Below are 16,784 nucleotides of genomic sequence, written 5' to 3' on the forward strand. Positions count from 1 at the left end.
TAACACTGCATTAACAGTCATGCTCTTTGCTCGATGACTAAATAACAACATCATATGAAATTGAATTAAGCAAACGATGTGCATCAATGAGCGTAATCATTAGTCAGGAAAAAAAGACAGATCCCATTTAATCAAGTACATGTTTTACAAAGTCCTAGCAAGAATTTGGTTGAGTACTAACAAACTATATTTCAGCTGACTGGGTTATCCTCAGCAACTAGAAATGCAGAGTAAGTCCTCAGGTTGAATGTAAAGACCTGGTGAAGCTAACATGTCACTTGGGATATAACAGTTATAGTCGACATGCATAAATATAAAGCATCTAATTGGTCAGGAAGCACTTTATCTTAAAGAGAAAACAAACACACAAAAAAGGTATACGTTTGAATTTTGTGCTTAATGGTTCAATAATTAATTTGATGATAAGGAATATTACATTTTACATTAACTGTCATGCAGTCAATGCAGTTGCTCTTGTTTTTTACTTTTAACTATGTTTGTTATTATTATGTAATTAGGTTTTTAGTTCTGAAATAGTCTCTCATTTACCATCTATGCAATAAAATGCATATGAATGTGTTCATTTGTGGTAAAACAGTAAAAAAGAATTACATAACTCTTGAAATAAGCCAATCTTCATTTGAATCCATTTACTTTGATACTGTTGATACAATTTTCTAACAGTGCTGTGATTTACCTTCATATAGGACTTTTACTCATCATTTCTTATTTTTAACCTTTGTGATTCTTATTTTAGTTTAGCAAGCCTCTTCCATCATTGCAGAAAAAAAAACCTTCAACATGTAAACCATTACAAAAATAGCTTTTTTAAATTTCGTTTTAAAACATAATTTCATCAAATGCTACAGTTAAATGTATTCACATGCGTCTGGACATTTGTGGGGGTCAAAGGTTCACACTCACACACACACACACACACACACACACACACACACACACACACACACACACACACACACACACACACACATGCATGTGGCTCCTGTGAAGGACAATAGGCCACAGCCTGTTGTCCCAAGCATGGTGTCACCAGTGAGATCTACTGATAGGTCAAAAAGCCCACCATGAGACAAATGTTATCTGAAAGAGTGCACACTGTATACTCTAGGGCAATTTCAGTGAAGCAGTAAAGGATGAGAATGACAAACATTGTTACAATAATGCTTGCATGTGTGTCTGCATGTTGTATGTGTGTGTGCAGATATAGGGTGGTAATTAACGAGTAGGTGGGTGAAGGAGGGTGGGGTTTGGTGGGCAAATAGCATTATTGAAAGTAGGAATAAGAGCGGAGTTAAAGATGTTCAGTATAAATATCTGAGCGCAAGGAGAGCGAGCATCAGTCCAAGAGTGGCGCTGAGGAGGAGACGAGGAGAGCACGGAAAAGGGGGAGAAGAGTGAAAGGAAACAACAAGAGCGAGACTAAAACCAAGGGGAACAGAGCGAAAGGACTAAAAGAGAAAACAGGAAGGATACTTCTTCAAAGCACAAACTGGAAATCTTAAAATAGGTAAGATCAACTATCTGATCATTGTCAAATTAAGTTATTAGATATTCGTATTTAATGTTGATTTACCAGTCATTTTGCTTATTTGATTATTTAGACATGGTTCACACAGCAGGAGGAGTGCTGTTGGCTTTTCTGTTGTTCCTGAGCGCCAGTGTGCCATGTTTCTCTGTGTACAACAGTGGAGAGTGTTTCTTTAACACAAAAGGTACATTGTGTCAAGTGTTCATGTGTGTTTGTGATTATATGAATGTTTCCAATAGAATATAATGTGTACATGGCCAGTGGAGAAAGTAATGGACAACATTTTGAGGTACTTTTATGTCACTTTATTCTGATATTGTATTTCATTCTTCTAAAGAGGGAATGGGTGGAAATAACATCCGTTCATTGGCTTGCAGCTTTTGACTTTACAGGCTCAATTGTTTTTGCAAATTATATAATATTTTATGCTTGTATTAAAAAATACGTAGCAATATGTAATCAAAAAGCTCAATGGATCAGACATAACTAAACTATAATTATAACAGGACAATTATCTGAAATTTGTAAACATTACGCAATGTATGGATTAGTATCATTGATTACTATTTAAAGTATATTTAGCTGATTGTTTATATACTACTACCTAAGGACTATTTTTAAAGCTTAACTTTAACAAGTTGTGTTAGTTATTTCACTCCAGGGACTCACAAATATGTCACAATAATTCTGGGTTTTAATTTGCAGGGAGCTGTGAACACATGGGAAAGGTGTATGATATTGGCGAGAGCTGGTTAACCAGCGACTGTTACCAGTGTGTTTGCATGGAGCCCTTCGGAGTAGGATGCTGTGACCAGTGAGTTTGAATTTTTTTAATGTTCAGTCATCCCAAAAAGTATTCATTTGCATCCTGGATATACTCTGTAACTCTGCTCTGCCCTGCAGTGAATCTAAACCTGTGGACTATCCTGACTGGTGTGAGATCATCCGTAAACCGGACTCTTGTACAAGTGTTGCAGTGATGAGGGTCAACAGAAAACTACCCTGCCTCTGGGGACGAGGCCGTCTCAGAACAGCCTCAGGACAACCATGGAAGTCTGACAATGATCCAATATTTTGAGTATTAAGCAAAATATATAAGAAAATAGCAATAAAGAAATATATTATGTTTATTTTGAAATCAGTTTATTAATAATATGGGTATAATTGTGGCATAAGGTTTGTAAGTATTCTAAAATTTAAAACCCCTTAGGAATCACATTTTAGCTTTGTTTCTATGTGTCATTTAATATCTTTACTTGTACTGTTGTTGTTGCCACTGTCTGAGTGTTCCTTTTGTTAATGGTTCAAGATTTATGACTGAATAAAATTGCAAGTCTAACATTGTGCTGCTTGTGGTTTTATACTTACTTTGTTATATTGTTATATTATTGTTACATAAATTCCTTGTTATAAGAAATGGGGAATTCAAACAAAATTCAATATGTTTTAAAAGCATATTTGACAAAGCAATAAATATCTGCAAACAAATAGATGACTCGGGACAGAAAAAACAACAATATGGTGATGTTATTATTTTCCGTTTCACAGGTAAAGAAACCAAAGTTAAAGGATAAAACATGTTTCTAAACTAAACGCATTAAAGTAGATGCATCAAAATATAGAAAGGCAGAACATAAGTGAATTAATTGTTGATATTTGATAGATAATCTGCAAAGTAGTTATTCTTATCAGTTCAATGCGGGGGTGGAAAAAGTAGGGCACAATATCTTTATCTTAATATCTTTATCTTAATATCTTTATCTTAATATCTTTATCTTGTGGTGGAGTTGAGGATTGAGGTAGCAAAAACTGGAAATTCTCAACAAGTGCTGAAGTATTACTGTTAATTTTCTTCAGAAATGTACACCATTGCATAAAAAGTTATAATAACACATAGTTTAACACTTAACTTTGATGGATGAGTTGCATCACTTTATTTTGAAAGGGAAAGCAGCGGCGCAGGGTTTTTACGTCACACGCTGGCGCGCTGCTGTGAGTGCCCACGCCTTGTTGTTACTCACTGCAAATAGACTGGTTTCTCTAAAATGCCGCCTTTCTTCTGAGTTTCAGGTGGTTTAATAAATGAAATAGCATCAGCATACATTAAAATGTGGATACTGACACCCCTGCAGTCTGAAGGTAACTTTTTGTGCGTTGGATGACCTTTAACGCCAGCTAGCAGGTCAATGTTAAAGCATTGGTCAAGTTAGTTATAAAGTGCAGAAATGTAACCTGCATGACGATCACTATGGTTTTGGTTTTGGTTTTGGTTTTTAGTTATGTATGTAGTCAAAGTCTTTACTATCGAAGTGTCCCTTAAGATGAAATGTTGAAGGGTGGAGGCTGCACGGGATTAACTTTTTGAAAATGGGAATCTGAAGTGTCATTTAATGTGAAATGTTACTCCTTCACATTTCTAATACATATTCAGTTTCATACAAATCTTGTTCACATTGATGCAGGAGACACTAGACGTGTACACACACACATAAACATATATATCTGTATAGATGATTGGCATTTGGCAAACATTAAGAAAATAACTAAATGTTTAAATATTTGTTCATCTTGTCATGAATGATGATGATTTTACAATAGAAGGTCCATAATGTTCCTCCTGTCCCTCCTGTCTCTCAACAGGTGAGACCTACTATCTTGTGTCCAGTAAGGAGTATGTGGTGGGACGCAAGAACTGTGACATCATCCTAACCAGCGACCAGTCCATCAGCAGGGCTCACGCTCACCTCACTGCTGCTGACCAGGTGAGACGAAGACATGAAGACATAATCATTACAAAAAATGTTCATTCATTAAACTATTTGTTATTTAAAAGAACTAAAATTGTTCAACATAATCTGCAGTGCTCTAGATGAACAGTTTACTCAGCTTTTATGTAACATAACTTTCATATTAGGGCTTTTGCACATTCATGATTATATGCAATCCTAAATTCAATAGAAAGTATGTAATTTTATTCCACAGGTATAAGAGGCTGAAATCAATACATGCATGTCTTTCACTTGTTTCTGTACTGAGATGGAAACAGAATCTCACTGATTTCATTTTGCACCTAAAGCTCACAGTACAAAGATGTGAATCAGACTTAATCAGAAATCAAAATGACAAAAGCTTTGATATTATTCACAACAACATTTAAACTCATTCTAGTAAATCTGTGTGTTGATCTCTCGAGACTACCCTCCAATAAAGATTCAACTCAAACTATTACAGAGGATGAGGTCAGCATAACTTAATGTGGCAGGAAAACAACACACTAGTACTCATTGAAATTGTACGAAGCAATGCATTATTATTATTATTATTATCTTGCTGGTTACTTTACTTCATACATCATTTTATTGATGTATTCTTCAAACGAGCTCATCAGCTCATTCACACATTAAAGCAGAAGGATGTACGCGGAGGTAACACAGAAATGTTGAACATACATGAGTATTATTGTGTCTTGCATCAAGAAATGTAAGTGCCATAAAACACTATTTTTAATAGACACTCTTACTGATCCTCCAGCACTGACAAAACTACACTTCATCTTTCACTTAATAAGCACACTCTCCCTTATCATCCTTTACTCACCATCACAAACAGTATTTCTCATCCTTGTCATCATATAATATTTTCACTTATTGGTTTTGAACTGGATTGCACCATAATGAAATATTAACATTTGCCGTGCGTACGGTTTATATAGTGGATCGTCTCCTATGAGTGTGAATATTTTCTTATGAATCAACATCTTACATTGACGTGTCCCCCACCCCTGGTCATCTTTTACTCGCTCCTGGACAATGTTTACCTGTGTGTTGGTGCTTCTGCTCAGAAGGTGACACTATTGCACCAGTCCAACACAACTGGAACTACACAATCACGATCCTTTCCAACTGGCTCATACTTGTTTCCCTCCTCCATCAAGGAAAACAATCTTAGGCTTCATTCAAAGGTTGGGTTTATCATTTAAGATATGCCTAATTATTCAGAAACATATAGAGCATGTGGAGTGGTTTGTTTGTGGACGATTTAATGAGTTGCTCTTACTTCATTCCTAGACACTGACTCTGAAAGACACCTCCAAGTATGGTACCTTTGTCAACAGCCAGCGTCTGAAAGAAAACACACCAATGAACCTGAAGTCATGGGACGAGGTCACGTTTGGGGTTTTCCACAGTAAATTCAGGTATTTAACTAAACTTTATTTTTTTACTTCAAGTTGCATTCCATCTTAGTTTTATTTGACCCAAACTGAGAAAAGGTCCAATGTCACTCACAATTAATACAAATCTCCTCTGTTGTCACTGATTCTCCTCAGTGTGGTCCATTTGAAGCCGGTGGTGTGTTCATCATGTTTGGACAATGATGGCAAAGCATCACTCTCTCAGGCTCTGTCGGCTTTGGGTGGAAATCTGGTCAACACCTGGACTGAGGACTGCACCCACCTGGTCATGCCCACTGCTAAAGTCACCATCAAGGTCAGGACTCGTCTGTGAATCCTCCTGACCAGCACATGTGATGTGTTCGTCGTTGCATTGATTAAAAATGTTTTCTTGTTTCCTTTTCTCATAGACTATCTCTGCTCTGCTGTGCTGCCGTCCCATCGTGAAGCCAGAGTTCTTCTCAGAACTCAGCAAAGCCGCTCAGCAAAAAAAACCTCCTCCTAAAGCTGAGAGGTACAACACAATCCATCTTTAAGTAGACGGACCTCACACTGTACCAAACACGATCTTATCTGTGCTGTTTTTTTCTATTTAAGTTTCATCCCTGAGATCGATGAGCCTAGCCTCAGTAAAGAGGATGTCAACCTTGGAGCGATTGAACTTCGCAAACAGCTTTTTGCTGGAAAGACTTTCGTCTTCCTCAGTGCTAAACAGGTATGTTAACTTGTGTTTTTCTGTAACCTCGTATTGTTTTTATGATCTGAAAATTAAAACAAGAAAAGCAGGATCTCATGTTATCAGCAGTAATCCTCTGCTGCCAGTCAATAACACACCTTTATTAAAAATATAACTTTTTTTTCCAGTCGGGATGTTTACAGGTGATCACATGAGTGTCATGTTTATGAGCTAAACATCAGTTGCCAGGCAGTCGGTAGACTAGAGATCCGGGGACTTGGGGACTCAGGGCTCCAGAGAAGAGATGCAGCTTTAAATGATTTTCATTGTTGATGAGATATTTTCTGGTTGATTGTTCACTTCATTAGAAAAAAAATAGGCTTTAATGAGACCCTCATCATTTCAAAATGATCTGTTTTGCTGTTTCTGCTGAATTTATAAACTCTCAGCATCTTAATATCGACATGAGTCATGCATGAATGAGAATCTAAAGCTGCAGGTGAGGCTTGACAGAGGACATGTGCAGGTTATGAAACATAATTAGGGGCAGCATTTTCCTTAGTTTCCTTATTGATAAAATAGTATGAAAAACAGTTTGTTGTGTGTAATGTTTTTCCTTTGTTGATTTCTACTCATATGTTCACATTCACATGAACAACTTTAGGGGGTAAAAATAGGATAGTGAAGCACTCTAGTTGTAGCAGCCCTCGACCAAGACAACATATGAGGAAGCGTGGAGTTCGACTGATGCGATTTATTTATTTCTTTTCGAGCACCGTGAAACTAGAAAAAAGGCAAAATAAAGCCAAAATGAACATTCAGAAAACAGTGTGTTCAATTCATTACAGATATATAAATATTAACGATTCATTCCTAAGCAAACATTTCACAGTGCAACATTTTACTTTAAACAAACACAAACAATAACATCCACATCACAACAGGCCTGATTCAAACACACAGCGCATCACATTAAACACTTACAACAATATTGCACAATCCCTTATAGTAGGGAACCTCCCAATTCATTCATAAATCATTCAATTAACACCTTCACAAATTACGCACATACCTCGCTCCGCTTGCCAAGGGTGCAAACTTTCATCTTTGGACACAGCTATCTCCATAAACCTTTGAACCTTCATGCTTAATGGTAAACCATAAAACCCTGTTTTAGTGTCGCGTTTGGAGCAAAAAAAAACAGTTGACCATTACAAACAAATTAGCCGTGCACATACGTAACTCTGCTCAAGCCCCCCTGCCTGCTCGCCGTGAGTGACAAGCTGAGTGTGACTCATGCACTAAAACCTGTAATTCATGTTCCGGGGTGGAGCAACAACAAACAACCAAAATAGGCTCCTTTGGCCACTTACACGAGTCATCACCTCGTCTTTGCATCCCTGCTTTACATAGCCAGCTGAAATGTTAAGTGAGACTTTCATGACGTTATGAGAGAGTGTGTCTGTATTTTCTAAGCTTGAAGATGTACAGTAGGTGTACCTTAGCAACACCATTATAGAATATCTGTATTCTGTATGAATAAATACTTTTCTGGTGATTTCTATGGATAATTTGAGTATGGAATCTGATCTGCTAGATCTAAATCATTTTTTCTCCAGTGCTTAAAGTTTAAGAACAAGTTAAAAAAAAAAAAAAGGTCTCCCTTTGTTTGTTTGTTTATCCCTCGTTCTCTTATCCCCCCATCTGTACATACATGATTCTATGCATGATAAGACTGGTTATGGGAAATTAGTTTTTTAAATTCCCATAGCCATACCTCTAAAAAATGTTAAATATATGCTGAGCCAGCTTAATAATCTTTCTTCTTAATTCCTTTTTGTTTGTCTTTGGTGAAAATCAGGTGGTAAATAAGTATGCAAATCTTCTGTTTTCACAGTTGCACAAAACTCCGGGATAGTCACCCGCTGTGATGTGAACAACCACATCAGGAGGATTTCAGTGGCACTACTCCTGAGAAATTATCTGGAAATGTTCAGGAGTGCGTATGTGAGAGTGGCTTACGTGACATCTTTTTCTCAGTTTATTGAAACAATGAGGTGGTTAAAAATTCGGTGCAAACTTAAACATTATATCTCGGCTATTTGTCAGAAAACAAAGATGTTACGAAAATGATTACAGTTAACAAATGGCCACTGATGCACCGTTCCAGTTGGTCCTTATGCAGGGAATAAGAAGTGTCCATTCTTTAATCACGTTTCTTTAATTCATGATGATGCAAAACGAACAAACATTTTGTGCCACGTCTCATTAACCTTTCAAAACCTGTTTCCCTTCCTGGGGCATCACCTCACAGTGACACACCTTCCACATTTAAACGGTTCCCCTCAGCCTGAGTGCTTGGCAAGGTGGCCGCTGCCCCCTGGTGTTTACAAAGAAAACCATATACAAAAAAACAAATAACTCCTATACAATTATCATGCTGATTTTTAGTTGACGATTTTCAGCAAGAGAGGGCTGGAGTGCAACCATAACCCGTGTTCATTAATCCTTTTTAGCCATTCAGCTTCAGTTTGGTCTAAGCAGAAGGTCGCTACATACTGTATATAGTTTTATATAATTTTTTTTGTTTGTTTTTTAGCCTATAAAAAAACAAATCTACGCTGCCAATTAACTTTTTAAAACATCTCCATACATAGAAAAAGTAAATAAAATACAAGATCCAATAATATTCTTTCTCTATCTGTGAAAGTTTACGCCAGCAGTTTTTTGTTCTGCTCTGACGACAAGTATGAAAACTGCTGATCAAAACATATCTAGATTTTTATATCTTGGGGTACGACTACAAATTTTGTCATCATGAGACACACAGCCACTCAGAGAGTATCTCTGAACTGCTGTACAGCCATACTGTGTGTTTAATTGTGTCGATGTCGTTTGCAGATGAAGCGCCTGAGTACAGCAGTGAGTTTTGGAGGTGGCAGAAGTCGACTGCTGGAGGAGAACCGTCTGCCCACAGACCTGCTGGAGTCTCAGCAGAGCTGTGTAGTGGATACTTCAACAGGCAGCTCCCAAACTCTGCTGCCCTCCTCCGCTAATGAGTGGGCAAACTCTGTGAAGAATATTGTTCAAAGGTTTGGTACAGATTCTCTGTAAAACAGCACTCAAAGTTTTGTTTTGGTGATTAACCCCATCACGGTGATGATTGTGTAAACTTTAAACCAACTCTCATTCATCATTTCATTTTCCAATGACACAGAAAAGGCCTCCGAGTCATCACAGAGTCTGAAATTGGTTTGGCTGCCATCTATGCTTCCTGTGACAAATACTGCAATCCATCTAGTCTAATACCGGTCTCAGGTTGGTGACCAGACAGAAAAAAAACACAGTGCTTTCTTATTTTTTCTATTTTTTCTAATTCACACAAAGGTTTCTTCAGGTAACATTTTATCTTTGATTTTTGTTTTTGTTCACGTTTTAGAGACAGCTCCAAAAGTTCCAACCAGAATTCCAAGTGCTTCGCTGTCTCAAAGCGTAGCAGTGGATGAGACAGTGTTACCTGCTGCATCTCAGAACATCACAGCATATGCAGCGAACACAGAGACATCCCAAAGGTACCAGCACATACTCAGGCAGATTCCTGTTATGTGTTTCAGTTCTTTAAACTTTGTACTCTGCAGTTTGTTACAGAAAGACTCAGACTGATGTGTGTTATATATCTTTTTTATCATCCAGGACGCAGCGATGTGTAGTGACAGAGGTGACAGCAGTGGGGGAGACTCCTGAGAAGAAGCAGAGCAGTCAGTTTGGTGGATCCAAACCTGAAGCGCAGAAGAAGACCAGACAGTGTGTCGTGGACGACACGATGAGCTCATCATTCAACACTTTTGAGAAAACTGACTTAGAGAGGAAGAGGCCTGAGTCCAAACCGACAGGTAGTTAAGATTTATAAATACAAATACCAGATCTCTGCTTTGTGTTAAATTTGCTGTCTCAGCATAATCCTGATCAGATTATTCTGTGAAACACAACATGGAGCCTGAGCGGAACTACACACCTTTTTTCTTTTTCAAAATGTAACTTCTTCACGATTGAGTAAACAGACAAAGTTACTAGAGTTAGTTCTCCATTGTTCAAAAGTATTTTTTGGCTTTAGTAATTAAAAAACTACTTCCAAATTGTTTATTTAGTTTTACTTGTACAAAGTAACAAAATAGCAACATTCAGGGGGCGCCGGTAGCATTGTGGTTAGAGCGCACCCCCCACGTACAGAGGCTGTAGTCCTCCAAGCGGGCGGCCCAGTCCTGACATGTGGCTCCTTTCCAGCATGTTAGCCCCCTCTCTCTCGCTCTCCACCATTTCTGACTCTCTCCCCTGTACTATCTCTAAATAAAGGCAGAAAAAGCTCCAAAACAAACCTTTAAAAAAATGCCAGAACTGATCTAGTCATCTAGATTGATGCCTCTTAAAGTACAAATGGTCCATCTACATTTGATTGATTTTGCTTCAGACATGTTTTATAGCCGTGTGTACTACTGCGGCTAGGCACACAATGTCTATTTGTTGAATTAATATTTAAACTTTGTGTGAAACATGCCTTCTAGCCAAGTCTTGGAAAAATGAAACCAATGCAGTAGTGCAAAAAACTGCAGTTCCCAGAGTGTCCACTTGAGGCTGGCTGCAAAAAGCAAAGAAATCGTTAATTACTAAGCCTAAGAGTGATTCATAAATTTGTATAATTAGGGGCATGGCTGAGTTGACTGACAGGTAGGAGCATCATAGCTGTTTGCCAGAAGACTCAAGGCTCTTCTCAGCTCCACCTCTTTGCCTATTAGATTGAAAAGTACGGTTAAGATAGCATTTCCATTTCCTTTGTAATTCTCAACCCTTGAATTTATTCACCATAGAAGCATGTGCTGACTGCCTGTAATGCTGTATCAGATCATAAGTAATTGTTTTTTTTTTCCAGTTTCAAGTGAAAGCAGTGGTGGCCTTTTGTCCCAGCCATCTTTTCCAAAGCCCATAAAAACATTCCTGCAGAAGGAATCTCCTCAGAAACAAAGAGTCCCTGCACAAGCTTCCCCACAGAAACAGTCAACCCTGACCACTTTCTTTCAACCTGTCAACAAGAAAAGGTAAACGCTTACTCGGTGGATTAGAGGAACATATCACGATTCAGCGCTTTAACTGTAAAACTGGTTTACTCCATGACACCAACACACATTTAGCTTACAACGATCTCAGGGACCATAACTACCACAGTGTAGTGGTTTTGTCTGGTTTAGTCTCAGCAAAAGTCTCCTCATGTCATAGTGGAAGGAAGGGAAAACAATGAGGCAACAGCACCCATTAGGTATCGTTCCAATTAGAGAGTATCCAACATGTGTTTATATATCAAGTATCAGTATTTATATTTGCACAATAGGATACAAATCTGTTTGCACTGATGTGACATTGAAAGACTCATGATGGTTACAGTAAATTAATCTGATCCTCAAATTTAGCAGCAAAGCGTTGTGTTTTACAGGCTGGAGGTTTTATACTTCAAAGAAAACTGAAAGGTCAGCACACTCAATGTTCTGGACAGTATGTATTATCTGCTGCTCTTCCCAGATAATACATACTTTAAAGGACATTGAGTTTGCTGACTTTTCTGTTGTCTTTTGTAGTCTTTTTGCGGTCTTTCACCTGAAGTGTTGTTACTGTGTGAGTGTGAGTGAGGTGAAGGTATTTTCTGACCTGTCTCTTTGTGTCATCCTGTCATCAAGACCTATGGAGGACGATCTCTCTGCTGTTATGTCAGAGCCCAAACGACCAGTACTGGAATCATCCACCCGCATACAGAAACAGCACTCCTCCGTAGAAAGCAGCTCGCGTTCAGAGAGAGTCCCTGCAGTAACTTCTCAGGAGTCAGCAGGAGATCTTTTTGTAGTACCGCCAGAGGCTGAGTCACACAGGGTCTCCCACTCCATCCAGGATGGACCACGGAGTGGGAAGAGGAAGGAGATGGAAGCAGAGATACAAATGGATGAACTGGAGTCTATTATGTCCGAGGATATGGACTTCTTTGATGAACCTCCATCAGGTAAACGAGTAGAGAAGGCCCGGAGTGTAACAATCAGCTCAACGGAACAGAAACACTTTGTGAATACTGGGAAGACTTCATCAATAAGCAAGAGGCAACGGATCGATGTAGAAGAACATGAAAGAATTGAAAGGCCTCAGACAAGCCTGCAAGAGGAGTCAGGTTCCAAAATGCAACACAATAAACCATCTGGAAATATAACCTCCATCAAGACAGAGCGGGTCAGTCCTGAGTACAGGAAATCTTATCATGAGTCCAGTGTAGCTGCAAAAGTGCTAAGTAAAGAAATAGAGCCTTTTGAAGATGACGAGGCATTTCTTAAGGTGAGAAGTTATTTAAGTCGATATTTTTGTCTTCATCCAGTTATTAGTCTAAATGATTTTCCACATGAACTTTCTCAGCATATACACACTTCTTTCTTCACATCATGTTTTTATAAAAAAATATATTTCACTCATACCACGACCATTTGTCATCCTCTGTATCGCTGTAGGATTTGAATCAACTCAAGGGAGACATCTGCCAGCCCAAAGAAGAGAAACCGATGCCTTTAAAGCCTGTAATGATAAAACAGGAGGTCCAAGTGAGTCCTGTAAAAAACTTCTTACTGTTTATGTAACTCTCTCCCCCCTTTGAATAATCTGCATTTTCTTTCTGTACCTGGATGCTTTTTGTCTTAATGTATTTTTTTGTCAGAATCGTCCTTTCACGTTTTTTTTATTGTGACTCTAAAAGATTCAGGACAGAATATAAACCAAATGGTGCAGCGCAAGTTTTGATGCTTAGTCTCCACTGAGGCTCAAACGGCTGTGCATCAACACACATTTCAGAGTTTACTTCTTCAGATATCTCGTATGTAGCGGTACTACAGTACTAAAGTGCATTAGAGACAGCACAGCCTGATACCCACTGCAGGGCAGCACTATAATAATGGAAATCCTCAGAAGGTCTGTGAGTAGTGACATTCATAGAAGAGAATCTGCCCAACTGTCTGAACATCCTGCTGCTGTTGTTTAAATAACTTAAATAATGTTTTCTTTGATATTCTATCAAATGTTTTATGTTTGCTAGAATGAATATCAAAGCCCACGAGATAAAACGTCTTTGTGCTGCTTCACAGGAGGAGTCAAAGATTGATGAAGACCTTCCTCAAAAGCTGGTGTTGGTGGAGTTCCGATCCCTCACTGTCACCGTTACTCCCAAAAACAAACCACAGAGGATGACGGACAATGGCTTCACAAAGAACTTCAAACGTTTCCGCAAGGTTAGAGTGCGCACACACACACACACACACACACACACACACACACACACACACACACACACACACACACACACACACACACACACACACACACACACACACACACACACACACACACACACACACTCAGAGCCTCATTTGAAATTTAAATGAGGAGTTTTTACAAAGCTCTTTACAGGCGCTGTACATTCGATGTAATTACGTTGTCCTTTAATGATTATTATACAGCTCACCTGTGACTTAACTTGAATAACATTTATTCGAAAAGGGGAAAAAAAATGTCCACACCCTCTCAAATGCAGGGAACAAATCACTTTCAGGCACTAAAGTTATTGATGAACAAAAAATGTAATATCAGCCATTTTACCCAAAATAAATGGGGTCATTTAATTCTGAGGGCATTTTTTTCTTTTTAAAGTGACTCTCTTTTCCCTCCAGGCACACTAATGAGTGATATCTTCCTTCATACATTTCCATTTATAGTGACTGAAGCTTGAGAGCTGAGAGGTGTATGTCCTGATTAAAACTGTGTCTATAGTGATGGGACTTAAAGAAACAGCTTTATGTAGAACAAAAACTGTGTTATGTTTTTTAATCTGGATTTGGTTGTGTGATTGTGACAGATGAATGTGCCAGGTGCACAGGGCCAGGCGCTAACCCACATCATCGGAGGCTCCGATCTGCTGGTTCATAACAGGGGCAAGAACTCTGATCTGGATGAATGGCTGAAAGATGCAGCGGAGGTACTGCTGTCCCATTGTTTCTGTCATCTGTCTGCCAACTGTGTGAGTCATTATACATAATCTGGAACCTGTGTTTGTTTCAGGAGGAGCGTCAGAGCAAGCAGGACGAGAGTGTTGGAGATGACCTCTTCAGGTGAGAAACAGGATCCCGTCATGTTCTCAATGATGCATAATGAGCTAATTACCCCCTTAGCGGCTTCCTCTTAAACCTTGGGAGGTTTGTAAAGGAAGACTCACAGTCACATCTAATCAAGGTTCACATGTTGAGTTGTGAATTCCCAAACTATTTTAACTACTTATCAATGGGTTAGACATTAACATATGAAACAGTGTTGTCTGAATTCAAACGGTTTATTCCAAGTAAGTTTACACATACAAAAAATGTGTCCTGGAGTTATTGTTGCATTAAAAACATCCTCACTTTGTAATCATTCTGGTGAAGTCTGTCTGTAAAGGTCTTATCATAATCGTCTGGTAAAAACAACATAGTTAACTGGAATCATGTGTACTGGACCTCTTCAGCTGTAGTCTGACCAATCAGAGCAGAGTAAATATTTTTGTCATAGTGGTTACCTAGGAAACAGAGGTGATGTAAGCTCCTGTTGCGGCCATTGCCATTTTTTCTTTGACTAAGCAGAAAAAAGATGGTCTGATATTGAGTGTGCGTGTGTGCGTGTGTGCGTGTGTGCGTGTGTGCGTGCGTGCGTGTAAGAGAGCTTATTTGTTTGATCACTGAGTCATGCTCAGTCAGTCATGCATAGCCAGAGAACAGACTCTGCCACTAAGAAAACAATCCGGTATGTTTTTTGGTTGGTCTGAACGAAGTTTCCAGACGTGCTTTATAGGAAGCCTGTTTGCTTTAAGCTGTTCAAACACTTTCCATGTTTAACAGCCCTTCATTTGGACTCTTTTTATGGTTTGTTCAAAATGCATCTAAGGACATTGAGGAATGATCCACGAGGAATGTTAAAAGCCCATCTCGACATGGACAGACCTATGAGATCAAATGTTGTGTTTCTCTGTGTGCATATGTGTCTTTAGGTACAACCCGACCAAATTCACCAGGAGAAGATGAGTCGCCTCCATGTTGACATCCTGCAGAGTGAATTAATTTTCAAAAAGGCAAGGAAGTATGTCAAACCCTACGACACTTTATTAAGCATCTGCATTTCAGCTATAATGCTAATGAATGTAGTTAGCATAGTTCATGTTCGTTACATGATTGTAATATAAACGGATTGGAGTTGTTTGCCAATGTTGCTCTCTTCCTGTTCTCTTATTCTGTTGTTTTGTGCATACTCTTTACTAATGAAGCCGCTGACACCAGGAAATGTAATAAAACAGTCTCACGTTCAGAGGGTTTTTTTCTACGTATTTTTATTTGTCAATGATAAAAAAAATTGTCATACAAAACTTTAAAAACTCTTCCATTGTACAAGAGAGTATTAAAACTCCACATGCTGAAAGCAGAGTCCTTTGTTTTGAAGTTAAGACCAAATGGGTTTCCTGCTGTTGGCTGAACTACAAACTTTTAAAAAGGATTCATGTTGCCCCCTTTTCTTAAACAATACCCATCAGCCAACCCTACAGGCACTTTTACCGATCTGAAATAGCTCAGATTAGTAGTTGTCATACCAGAATATCTACCATCAAGGCAAGTGCCATCTATGAGTTGCGAGTCAGCATTCAGCATAAGTTGTGCAGTGATAAGTAAATGTTTTTTTTTTTCATAAAGGAACCATTGGTCACATTTTTTTTTCTGCATTTTGCATCAGAATATTTTGCCCATTACTTTGTGTTGAAAGCAAATTTTCTACTTCTACTTGCAAGTTGCTTAAGAAATTCTTACAAATCAGTACTCAAATTAAAAAGGCGTATCTATTCTTATACAGAAGTTTATGGATGGACACACTATAAATCTATCCAAGTGAAGATTGGTCTTGGATTTTGAGAGCAGTTGTGTCTGACCTAAGTACAACAGGATCATGTTTTAATTTTTCCTTAAAGTAAACTCAAAATGAAATCTTCACTTTTTTTTTTCTCACCCTGTCTCCACTGCAGTGTCCTGTTTCTTGTTTGTCCTCAAAGCACTTGTCTGTCTTCTGCTCACAGCAGCTACTGCTAGGCAATGGCTCATGCCTGCATGCATAAATTCAAAATGTATATCAAAAACAAACAAAAGGTACTAAGGAATAATTCAACTGAAATTCAGTATTCAACATAATAAACAACATTTTAACTAGTTTTCTGTTATATCATTACCAAAATGTATACAGCAGTATGTTAAACTACGATGTTAGTGGAAAAAAATAATGTGACTACAGAGATGCATTACCTA

General features: G+C 38.4%; 2 protein-coding genes across 2 annotated transcripts; both read left to right on the forward strand.

The window, feature by feature from the left end:
* Positions 1–1,291: 1,291 nt before the first annotated feature.
* msmp2 (microseminoprotein, prostate associated 2) lies at positions 1,292–2,888 on the forward strand. The gene is made up of 4 exons (XM_065958011.1): positions 1,292–1,528; positions 1,623–1,733; positions 2,255–2,363; positions 2,453–2,888. Exons 2-4 carry the CDS (start codon positions 1,625–1,627, stop codon positions 2,625–2,627), a joined length of 393 nt encoding a protein of 130 aa, XP_065814083.1. The 5' UTR covers positions 1,292–1,528; positions 1,623–1,624; the 3' UTR covers positions 2,628–2,888.
* Positions 2,889–3,537: 649 nt separating this feature from the next.
* nbn (nibrin) lies at positions 3,538–15,801 on the forward strand. Its single transcript, XM_020641937.3, has 17 exons — positions 3,538–3,688; positions 4,190–4,311; positions 5,617–5,744; positions 5,877–6,036; positions 6,131–6,234; positions 6,318–6,435; positions 9,298–9,488; positions 9,614–9,714; positions 9,836–9,968; positions 10,090–10,289; positions 11,324–11,489; positions 12,123–12,762; positions 12,933–13,022; positions 13,560–13,703; positions 14,327–14,446; positions 14,530–14,579; positions 15,488–15,801. The coding sequence occupies exons 1-17, from the start codon at positions 3,658–3,660 to the stop codon at positions 15,519–15,521; spliced, it is 2,532 nt and encodes an 843-aa protein (XP_020497593.3). The 5' UTR covers positions 3,538–3,657; the 3' UTR covers positions 15,522–15,801.
* Positions 15,802–16,784: the final 983 nt, after the last annotated feature.

Source organism: Labrus bergylta, chromosome 8 (assembly GCF_963930695.1).
Source record: "Labrus bergylta chromosome 8, fLabBer1.1, whole genome shotgun sequence".
Lineage (NCBI taxonomy): Eukaryota > Metazoa > Chordata > Actinopteri > Labriformes > Labridae > Labrus > Labrus bergylta.

What these genes read in the sequence shown, in the direction of transcription:
- msmp2 (XM_065958011.1), top strand. Translation starts at nt 1,625, where the DNA reads ATGGTTCACACAGCAGGAGGAGTGCTGTTGGCTTTTCTGTTGTTCCTG. An exon ending in GTGTTTCTTTAACACAAAAG is followed by an intron (nt 1,734 to 2,254) that starts GTACATTGTGTC and finishes TTTAATTTGCAG; the next exon opens with GGAGCTGTGAACACATGGGA. An exon ending in GGAGTAGGATGCTGTGACCA is followed by an intron (nt 2,364 to 2,452) that starts GTGAGTTTGAAT and finishes TCTGCCCTGCAG; the next exon opens with TGAATCTAAACCTGTGGACT.
- nbn (XM_020641937.3), top strand. Translation starts at nt 3,658, where the DNA reads ATGTGGATACTGACACCCCTGCAGTCTGAAG. An exon ending in TCTTCCTCAGTGCTAAACAG is followed by an intron (nt 6,436 to 9,297) that starts GTATGTTAACTT and finishes TGTCGTTTGCAG; the next exon opens with ATGAAGCGCCTGAGTACAGC. An exon ending in GCCTGAGTCCAAACCGACAG is followed by an intron (nt 10,290 to 11,323) that starts GTAGTTAAGATT and finishes TTTTTTTTCCAG; the next exon opens with TTTCAAGTGAAAGCAGTGGT.